Source organism: Sebastes umbrosus, chromosome 2, assembly GCF_015220745.1.
Source record: "Sebastes umbrosus isolate fSebUmb1 chromosome 2, fSebUmb1.pri, whole genome shotgun sequence".
NCBI lineage: Eukaryota > Metazoa > Chordata > Actinopteri > Perciformes > Sebastidae > Sebastes > Sebastes umbrosus.
The window spans coordinates 7,856,337-7,868,075 of record NC_051270.1 but is presented as its reverse complement, the minus strand read 5'-3'; the positions used below and the strand labels follow the sequence as shown (position 1 = coordinate 7,868,075).

General features: G+C 39.2%; 1 protein-coding gene across 1 annotated transcript in view; it reads right to left on the bottom strand.

The window, feature by feature from the left end:
- Nucleotides 1-106: 106 nt before the first annotated feature.
- The window catches only part of cep89 (centrosomal protein 89), a 70,250-nt gene continuing 58,617 nt past the window's right edge, over nt 107-11,739 (bottom strand). Inside the window, exon 18 of the mRNA XM_037746838.1 lies at nt 107-1,133. Coding sequence (XP_037602766.1) covers nt 956-1,133 — 178 coding nt within the window. The 3' untranslated portion in view covers nt 107-955. The remainder of the gene's footprint in view (nt 1,134-11,739) is intronic.

Sequence of the window (11,739 nt, the reverse complement as noted above, 5' to 3'; positions counted from 1 at the left end):
AACAATAACAGTCCACTGGTTTCACTGGTATCACTACTACTTTGTAGTGGAAAAACAATTATTCATATACAAACTATTCCAATAAATAACACTTCCAGTCACTTCCTCTGTGTCTAAAGCAGATTTAATTACAAGTCAAAATCAAGTAAAAAATTCCGCTAAATCAGCCATGCCTCAAAATATAATCTGTAGAAATAATAGTATGAGCCAAGCACATATAAATATACATGCATTTCTTAGTGCATAAACACCTATTTTATCTTTTTTTCAGGAAATTCCCTGTAATACCATCAACAGTATCTGCTACAGATAAATCACCTAATGTCATTTTGAGCATACTACTTTACCTGTACCTTTTCCATGTCCACCTGTTCTGTACCACGTAACGTTGCCACTGTGTCGGTGATAATACCATTATCATATGTGCCCAGAAAATGGCAGCGTTGGCTATGTTCTTTGGGACACATTCATTGGGTTAGACTTGTTGATCTATTATACTAGTTGGCACGGTCTATAAAACCCTGAGACGAATTTAAAAATACAAAATAAATTAAAAATCTTCATAAAATGGCTTTTTGACTACCCAGAATGATGTCAGGTATATTGGCCACACTGTTAAAACTGAGCTGTGTAATAAAGTGAGCTGTTTTATTATCATTTCTTGCCCCTCCCATGTTTTATATGTTTTACTGCAGTCCTCGTTTCCGAACCAAGTTTTCCTTACAGGACAAAAAAGTGTGAAGTGAACTTGAACACCAGAGAATTGTGCTTACAATGTAGTTAAATACAGTTATGAGTTTGTTACAGAGGATGGTGCAAATTTAAGGTTTATCTGCAAAGAAAGTCAATTGGACAGATGCTTGTACGTTGACATGTTCAGGACTGTAACTAATGTAGTTATGTACCCGGTCTATCTTATGAGTGAACACACCAATGGTTTATGGCTCCAAGAATCTTAGCAATAGAAATCCAGCCCGTGCTTATGCTTCTCGTCCAAGGAGTTGTTTTGGTGATCTGAGTCTGAATTAAATGTGGACCTTCTCTGGAGCTCAGGGCTTTGATTAGAGGTGCAGATCTGCTGGTTCTCCCTGGTTGCTGCCTGCCACACCATCTCCAACTCTTCCTCTATTTCCCTGGAGGAGCAAAGAGAAGAGAGAGACAAGGAAGTCAGTCAGTCAAGTGCAAGCTGATCGGGCCACATAAAGGACATTAAATTAAAAATACAAATACTAATAACACGTAGGCTGAAAAACTTAACTGAACCCAAATGATTAGCAAAGAAGGTGAACAGACTGATGTGACGCAAACACACTGAAGGTAAGTGTGTGTGCAGTAGTAGTGAGGAAAGGTGCTTTTAGGTTGAATAACGGGTGACATGCAGCACTACAATGGTCATGCGGCTCATTCATACATCACTGCACTAATGGCTGACTCATTTTCCCTGCATCATGTCCTTTAAAGTGTCAGGGTATCTGCTGATTTTTACTGTTGCGACAGCCACAACCATCATGACTACGGCAGACAAAGATGACACCCTGGGGACAGACTCACTACAGTAGCTCACACAGCTCCATTTCAAACTTCTATTACCTCAGGATTGCCTAGTTCTCACTCCTCCTTATCCAAAAACACTGGGCTCCTGGGAATACAACTGCATGCGTCATCTCCTTTCCCAATTATTTCTGAAGTAGTGCCTGAGGCATTGTATTTTGTAAATGAAAGAGAGAAAGGCCCATAGCAGCAACGGGCACTGGAATGTGATAAGAGCGGAATCGTGTTTCAATGGTTTGGTTAAATTACACAGTGGTGGAAATACATGCAGTAAGATTGGAGGAGATCTTAAAACATTGCATCATTGAAACTACCCTCAGAAAAGGTCAGCCAAAAAGTATACCCTTTGTCATAAATGGAGTGGCCTAAATATTAGAAATACCTCTCATTATATCACAATGCACTTCAAAAGCACCACAATCTACTGCCTCCAATCAACACCTCTGAAAAGCTCAATATTATAACCTTCATGAAGGCAAGATTTATTGTATTAGAACACATTAGGTTTGGCTAGATGCACCTTCTTTTTTTGCACCTAATGCAAAGAAATGCTTTAAAGTCACAACCTCATGATTCGACAACTCATCTTATCTTACTCATTTATCCTGTGATGTCGTAAGTTGTTGTAAAAAAGGTTGAAACCTCTACAGTCTACCCAACCAGACTGAATACTATTCTCTCAGTGATATTATGTGTAGGAATAACTGTTAGTAAGTCCTATGTTTTGAAGTTTCGATCTGATTATTAAAAAATGGGTAAACATAGTCCAGTTTATAGAAATACCCGGTGAATACATGTTTAGACAAAGCATGGGCCAAAACAGCCTACACCCCTCGATCTGCAAATTACATTCTTAAGTAGTGGTCATACATTAGTATTTTATAAGCATCAAGTTTATGTGTGTGTGCGTGTGTGTGTGTGTGTGTGTATGTGTGTGTGTGTGTGTGCATGAATAAGTGTATAAACTTAAAGGTCAATTCCAGCAGTCACATCAGCAGGTGTTTAGCATTGGGCTAGTCACAACAGGAAGTAGAGATCAGCTCGGGTACATTAACCTGTTACTGGTCATAAACAGATTGCTTAAGCGCCGTTCAGCAACATTTTGAATATGAACACTAAATCAAATGTCTTCCTGTCGTGTCAAAGATGTTAAAGCCCTGCTAGTACTACCAATCGTACGAACGGGTAGATTTATTTGGCTTGTGCACCTCATTTCTGAAACTTTCTACTCCTTGATTCAAGTGCTGGGAATACGAAAGATTTGCAAGTGTGGTAACACTTCATTTTACTGGTCCGCAAATTTCATGGTAATTAGGTGATAATTAGCAAGTAACCAATTTTAAATTTCTTTGTGATTACTGCCAAATTACCCCAATATTTACCTCAAAATCTATCAAAAATTAATTTATTATAAACATTATTTAATAATTATGTACCGCTATTTCCCAATAGCTGGCAATTTATTTAATACATTTCCAGGAAAAGAATACAAAGTTAATTCATATGTTTTATTCCCATGTCTGCTGGTAAATAGATAATAATTAGCAAAAAACTTATTTGAAATTTCTTTAAAAACTCCCTGAATCATTACATTAGCTACCAGGTTACTTTTGTGTAGACAATAAGTCACAGAATGGTGAGATTTGTGCCTGATCAGAAATGTCTTCTATTAGTTTGCAGCGCAAAGCTGCTTCTCAAGCCTAAGGGCCCTATTTAACCATAATATGCTATTTAGGCATATAATTATTAAATAATGTTTATAATAAAGTAATTTTCGATACATTTTGAGGTACAAATTGGGGTAATTTGGCAGTAATTTTAAAGAAATTTCAAATAGGTTACTTGCTAATTATCACCTAATTACAATAACATTTGCGGATCTGTAAAATGAAGTGTTACCACAAGTGTCAGTGTTGCATCTGAAGTGTGAATGTAAAGAAGGTTATAGTGGGAGGAGAAAACTGAAATTAGTCAAATATGAAGATCAGAAGACTGGGATGTGACATTTCTGAAGATGTAACAGATATTGAAAACTTACTAGTGTGTTTCTATGGTACAATAACTAGAGGCAGGCACTTTGCAAATGCTTAATGCTGCAGTGACTGAACAGCGGGCTGTCCTAGCAGCGTGACATAGACAGACAATTTACACAACAGCTCCACCAAGAGTTAGGAAGGAGATCTTCTCTTTTCATCTCTACCTGTTTGTCTGTTTATTGTTGTCAGGGATATACATCAACAAATTGCAAACAGATTTAACTGAAATGTGCTGGACAATCAGCATTTGGCTAGACTCTTTATTGATCCCGAAGGAAATTTAGGCATCCAGTAGCTTAAACAACACGTCCCAACACCAGTACACCTTAAAAGAGATAAAATCAAATAGAATAAAGTAAAATAAAATAAAAATAAGATAACATAAGTACATCAGTGACGTGACAGTGTGCCAATGGTAGTGCACGAGTGCTGAATATAGTAGTGTATATTATAGTGTATAATACAGTAGTCTGTGGTAGTCTGTACAGTAATCTGGCATTTTCACCTAAAGAATATTACTGTTTCCATCGGTGCCTATGACATGCACTAATAGTAAAGTTGACATGCTAAATCATGTTGGTTGGCCAGTGTTCAAACCTGGTAAAACAACAACCACATTTAGGATTGGATTGGACCCAACCTCATACATCTCTCACTAACATAAAAACACATTAAATCGTGGCCTGAACAACACCTAGAGCTTATAAATAAAACATCAAGCTTGTTTAGTAAAGGATCTTTTAGCTAAAGCACAACAGCACTTTTTCATCAGCTGAACCGGCGCAATGCAGGAAGAAGTGGAGTGTTTCTAAATAAAGCAGTAATCATTGGGCTCTGCCAGGGTCATAAGGGAATAACTGTCAGAGCGGTATGATTGTTAAAGGCTCTGACTGAGAAGTGTTCACACCTTCAAGCTCAACCGATGCCACAAAACATCAGTTTTCTGGACTTTTCTCTTCCAGATCAGCTTTTTAACACTCAGAAGGGATGAGGTTATTTCAGCATAATCAGCGCAATGAAACGATGTGATGACATTTGAGTCTGGTCGCACCATGGTTATAAAATGAGCATAATGTCTCGAAATGTAGTCTGGCTGTGGTGAGAACAAAGTCTGTGTTCAGTTCCCATTAAATGTGGCTTGAAAGCCTTTGTTGAACAAACCCTTGTCAAAATCATTTAACAACCTTAATCTGAAGTTTAAATCGGTGCCATAATTTTGACTCAAGCAAAACACGTTTCTATCCTAAATTTTGGAAGTCAGTAAACTCCAACAAAAGCAAAACTACAATTCCTTTATTGCACCAAAAAAACGAGGCCACGGTGCAGTGGTGCAAGGTAGTTACGGACGGGCCGCGGTGCATGCTATTATGACGGGTCCTGGTGTGCACTAGTTACTAGTTATGAAGCACACACACACACACACACACACACACACACACACACACACACACACACACACAATTAGGCGTATATACTGTATATATTTTACCAACAATGTATTTCATTTTACAGTCGAATAAGTTACTATTGTTTTGGGAATAGCTCTCTCTACAGCCCCCAACTGTCTATATTAACGCCCCTGCTCTGCTTATACAGTTTATGATTAATTCAAACACCGTTCCATTAATGCTGGCCATGTTCCTCTCATTATATTTATGCTTGTTGGTTTCATGAATCAACAACCTACGAGATAAAAGAAGGAGGGACAGTGATAATAGAAAAGAATAACAGCTCCATGGAGACAGCACATACTGCAATTACTTCTATGTGCTGTTATTGTCATAATGGCTGATGGATTAAAGCTCTTACGTCATATGCTGTTCACACATCAGCAACTGAAGCAGCCCTGTCTGGACCTCAGTTAGCTGCTTATTACTGTGAAGAAACACATCAGCATAACTGTACTACACAAATGTTATGTATTTAAAATGAAGTGACAGGCTAAAGACCCCAAGACAATTTGCTCTCCAGCTTGCCACACACAAAGGGAGGCATGCAGAACGCACCTAACGGGGCGGTCTAGCAGCAATCTAACGAAACTGACAGGTTCATTTCATTAAAGAAAGTTTATTCAATAAAAAAAAAAAGGCTAACTCATTTAATCTGATGAATCACTTTATTGAAATTGAAAATTTTGTAAAAAAAAATATGATGACAGACATTGTATGAGTTGAGCGTGAACGGCCCTGGAGTGGCTTTGAGTGGGGCAGTGGAGACCGCTACACACGATACCCGGCAAAAACGCAACTACTGTAGGCTACTGCATCACGAGTTAGTCACAAGGTGATAAGACATATAATAAAAACTTTAGAGACCGTGTTCAAGCAGTCATTATACATTCTGGACAAAAATATGTCCATTGTTGTTCTTTAACCTATTCAAGTAGTTTTAGTAGATTAAATTGAACCAAACCTTAAAGGTTCAGTAGGCGAGATTGGAGCAAATATGATTAAAAAAAGTTATTTTATAAAACGGTCGTGACAGTAGTACATGAAACAGGTAACCTGAAAAAAAATCATTTGCCTCTGTGTCCTCCGGTGCTCCTAACGACATCTGCAAGATTTCACAGACCGGAGAAAAACAAGCAGGCAGAGTTGACCTGGGATCTGCTGTCCATCTGCTGTCTATGAGAGCCGGCTGTCAATCACTCAAGAACTCTTACCAAACGGTCAAACTAGGCAGCGCTGATCAAATATGAATTAATATTATGTTATGTTAATGCCTATTTCTCCCTCAAATGTTCTCAGAATCATCTTGTAGTGCACGGTTTAGCTGTAAAATGAGAAGGTTTGTGACCCGGCAGCCATGTTGAGATATCTTGAAGGAACGCCAAGCGCCGGTCACATGACCGGAACACAGCCAATAGGAACGCTCTCTCTCTGAAATGACCTGTGATTGGTCAAAGTTTTCCGTCACGGGCTAGATTTTCTAAAGCCTGTTAACAGAGCCATGAGGATGCGCAGAAGTCTAGTTTTCTCTCAGAACACTTGAATTACAACATGCTCAAAGGTTATTATGGAATTTTTGCCCAATGATGCCAAAAATATTCTGCCTACTGCCCCTTTAACCACAGAGGTGGCAGATCAAGAAAGACCCATACGAATGGTTTATAATGATAATCATTTTGGAGACCAGAGAAAACCAACCCATTTAGCTGTTTAGGTATGAGGACTTGCTTCTTTAAAACACTTTGGCAGGACAAGATTGATTGTTGTTGTTGTTGGGGTTTGAAAGAGTATTTTCAATTAAATTTAAATTCATTAAGCCCCTCTGAGATCACAAATCTATCTTGAGAGCATTGACTCAACGATGTGGGGAAAAAAGGAAAAATGTTCTTATTCTTATTAAAGTAAAGATTAATTAATGATGTTTCTTTAAGGTGATTGACTAAAACACGTTGCTCCTTGTCTTCCTTGAGTAAAGACCCTCACAACTCCACCCTCTGCTAATTACCTCCAACCCAAACAGCATGCACCTTTGCGTTACCCATGGCAACCCGCACTCTTCATTGCTTCCTATGCAGCTACTCAGACAAAATACAAAAATGAATCTTGCAGCTATAAGAGATTGGAAAATTCAACAGGAGCGTGTCTGTTTGTGTGTGTATGTGTGTGTGTTTTGGCGGCATAGCTGTGGTGACCACTAGGCCGCATAGCTGCAAGTCTGACCTATAGTTAAAGACGCAGCAGCAGCTCCACTACCTCAGTACATCTCCATTACAATTATAGCTTCAGTAAGCTGCAGCCATCTCAGGAATTCGGTCTATCACTCTGCAAACAGAACAAACTCCCCTCTCACCATCCTCGCCCTGTCAGCCCAGACACTAACATTGTTCAATGTCAATCTGAGCAGTGGGGTTTATACAGTAAGTCTGGCTGGGAGACAAGGTGACAGGGAACAAGCATTAGACAATCAGTCCTTAATGATCACTTCAAGAAGCCTTTGTCCTTCTGTTCCATAACCGAAGACGAGGTGTGTCATTTCGCAAACACACATGGATAATTTAGTAGCTCTACATGCCCAAAGCATGCTCTCAACAAGCATGGCAAATTGTATTGTAGCACTATAAGCAATAAACAGGGTCCACTGTGTTTATTTCAGTAGAATTGATAAATGGCATCTTGGTGTTGCTTGCAGCTCTACAAAGGGATTATGGATGTGAGCGGAGTGCTGCTATTAGCAAAGTACTCCTACTGTGCACCAATGCCAGACTTCACCCTCTATGTGCTTTAAACAGAAAAAAAAAAAAACTTCCAGAGAGAAGCTGGAGAGCAATGGGTACAAAAACAGCAGCTACTTATGTAAAGGTCGCCATGTAATCACCACCAATCAATCAGTGCCAATGCCATGCTTCTTCTTAGTACTTTTACTTTTTTCTTGAAACTACTGAGCCATAACAAGGAAGTAGGAGTTATAAAAGAACTTTGTCGCAAACATGACCCTTACAAGGAAATACAGCACATGTGCCTTTCCTCCAACCTCTAATGACAGCTACCAAGGAACAAGTAACAAAAGAGGAAACAGTAGAATCAGCCATGATCCTCTCTGGTCCTCTCTGCTGGATGCAGCAGACTCAGAACCACTCCTGAACCTGATGGGGAACCAAGGGATAATTAAATACTACTACCGAAATGTGTTTATCTGTATTCACGGGCTTAAGCATTAATTATGCATGAGGTTCCAAGTGTGTACGCCATTAACATAAAATAATGTCAGCAATTTACACTGCTTGTTTTTTCAGTGTCTGAAAACAGACAGATTAAGACTGCTGCAAACACAACACGCTTGTAAGAAGGAAGACTGAATTTAGATCAAAATTACAATTGCATGAGTGTTTCACCAAGCTGAAACAATTTCTGAATAAACACAGGGTTACCCTGCTTTTAAAAGCTGAAGTACGCTGAAAGGTTATTATGGAATTTTTGCCCAATGATGCCAAAAAATATACTGCCTACTACTGCCACTTTAAGCAGGAGATATACGCCTACAAATGATGGCTGCAGTTGCGTATCCTGCATCTGTGCATTGTTTGTGTACGTCCTCAGAAATTAATGCTGCACATTATTGCGAAAAGTTTTAAAGACAAGCTAATAGTCTGCAATAACCTGTATCTGTACGATGTGTCATTGCAGCTACCATGACAAATATGCTGGTCAAAATAGCTGGCGACAGATCAGTACCATTTTAGAAGTCGACATGCTTGATTTAAGGGCTCTCTCTCTCGGAAATGACTTGTGATTGGCCCAAAGTCTTCCGTCATGATAGATGCTAGATTTTTTAAAGCCTGAGAACAGAGCCATGAGGAGGTGCAGAAGTCTAGTTTTCTCTCAGAGCACTTGAATTACAATATGCTGAAAGGTTATTATGGAATCTTTACCCAATGATGCCAAAAAATTGTTGCCTACTGAAGCTTTAATTAGTCCAGGTCTGTTCCTTTAGACGTTCTAAACCATAACACTATACATACTAATTTCAATGAATTATAAAATGGAATCTACAAATATTGTACACAAAAATTATTACAGATATATTCTTAACTCTCTATAAAACCCTTTCTCAAACAGTTTCTCCTTACATTCTTAATCCTTTCCGTCAGTTTCAACCAATTGTAATGTATCCGTCACAAAATACTGAACTCATTCAATCACACAACAAATTCTAAATGTAGTGCGAATGAATGAGTGAATCAGGTGAAAGAAATGATATCAGAACTATTTGTCAAAATGCGGATACACTAGAGACTTCAGCTGCCTTTATCAAGATCATTCTTCTCTGAATCTGAAGGCTCAATCCCCTCCTGAGCGTCTCGGGCAGTGCTGCCTCTCTGGAGGCTACGCAGAACTCAGCAGGCAGGTGACAATCACAACCTATGAGCAAGTCTGCTGCTATAGCACAAGCAGAATACAAAGCAGTGATCAGAGAGAAAAGAGAGTGAGGCAGAGATAGATTTTTCTTCTGTGTGGAGGTGAGAAGTTTGACTTCAGCCGAGTGGATCGCTACTTGGCTGAACTCCTAATGCTTCTAGCTGAGAACAGGGAAACATGATTTTCAAAAAAACACAAAAGGACAGGAACTCACCACTAATTACACTTATAGTTTCACATTTTTGCTGTGGCTGGTAAACTAGTCTACTCCAGCTGCCATTATTTGGAGGTCAGTCAGTCAGGGCTTCACCCACATGCATCCCAATGACTCACAACGTCCGGGATAGGGTGCATGTTTGGTAAATCTGGCCAGCAGGGCAGCAGTTTGTGCTGTCGTAAAGTCGTTGCAAGTGCCGTGAGTGATGTGTTTGGTAGTGTGTGTGTGTGATTTGTCATTACGATGCCCTCGGGCAGAGCAGGACAGGATCTTCTAACAATCTGATTAGCTAGCTTTCATTTGATAGCAGCAGGCTAGCAGGCCCAGAGACTGAGCTAAAAACAGACATACCAACGGGGGAATAAAGGGGAAGCGGTAGATTGTTTCAGGGGCAAAAAAGTACCAGTCAAGTTTTTCCAAGGCTGTCACACTGCAGCAGTAAGAATATCGTAAAATAATATCTTCCTAAAAATCGGTCCCAACTCAAATGGTGGGCTACATGACATTTGGCATAAAGCAGCATATTGCCCACTTCCATGTTGATAAGAGTATTAAAATTACTTGACAAATCTCTCCTTAAGACATTAAAGGGAGAGATACATTTTGAACAGATAAAAAACGTGCGATTAATTTGCGATAGTATACATATATAAATAAATACAATATATACAATATGAAAAGCATGCTTATTTTTGCATTTACCCAAACCAATTACTGCCCAGCCACCACCCTATGTTGTTTGTCACAGGCCTTTCTCTATAATTCTAAAATAAAATGCTTCAGGCTCCATGCTAATCCTGTTGAAAATCAGATACCATTGTTGCACCTCCTGCAATCCAGCATCTGTTCATGAGAATACACAGCGGGGATTGGAGGATTGGTAGAAATGGACGGTCCTGAGGGGGTTAACTGATTTAGAGTGGAGAGAGAAATTTAGAATTGAGCTGTCTGATCTGCTGGGTCCAGTTGGTTTCCAGGGATGTCAGCATCTATCTCCTGAACCCGGCGATGGGAGTGGAAATTGAACTGTACAAATATAGAAACTGTGGAGAATACATAGATACAGAGAAGCAAAGGAGTTGATGTCTTGCTTTAGAAAAGTGATGTGTTATGATGTGTTTTGGCTGAGTTACTAGGTTGTGTTGTTGTGGTCTCTTGTGTACTCTCACTTGTTGAATTGTTGTTGTTTGCACTGTATTGTGTAAAGCCTAACTTCTACTATATGTCAAGGCTGATACAGATAATGACATTTGAGATTTTTTTTTAAATCCAATAACAATAAATCTATCAATATTCATTACTTGAACTAAACACATGACATAAACAAACAGTTTTGATAAGATCCCTTAAAGCGGCAGTAGGCAGAATGTTTTTGGCATCATTGGGCAAAAATTCCATAATAACCTTTCAGCATTATTGTAATTCAAGTGTTCTGAGAGAGACTTCTGCACCTCATTCTTGGCTCTGTTATCAGGCTTTAAAAAATCTAGCCTGTAACGGGAGACTTTGGCCAATCACAAGTCATTTCAGAGAGAGAGAGCGTTCCTATTGACTGTTCATTCAACGGAGGCAGCTGTCAATCACTCGCAAACTCCGATCAAACGGTCAAACTAGGCAGCACTGATCAAATATGAATCAATATTCTCTTACTGTAATGTCTATTTCTCGCCTCAAATGTTATTCAGAAACATCTTGTAGCATACGGTTTAGCTGTAAAACAGTAACAGAATATTGATTCTTATTTGATCAGCGCTGCCTAGTTTGACTGTTTGATCGGAGTTTGCGAGTGATTGACAGCTGCTCATAGACAGTAAGGCTCCAGCTCGGCTCTGATTGGTTGTTTTCTGGAGGACACAGGAGGACACAGAGGCACATGATTTTCTTTCAGATTACCTGTCTCATGCACTAAGGTCAGGATATAGTGACCGTTTTATAAAAATAACTTTTTTAAATCATATTTGCTCTAATTCTACCCACTGCAGCTTAAAGGCCGGAGATATACTTGCTTTTTAACCAAGCGTTCACATAGACAACCTGCTACATGATTAACGGAATTGTTCACATAGTTGCC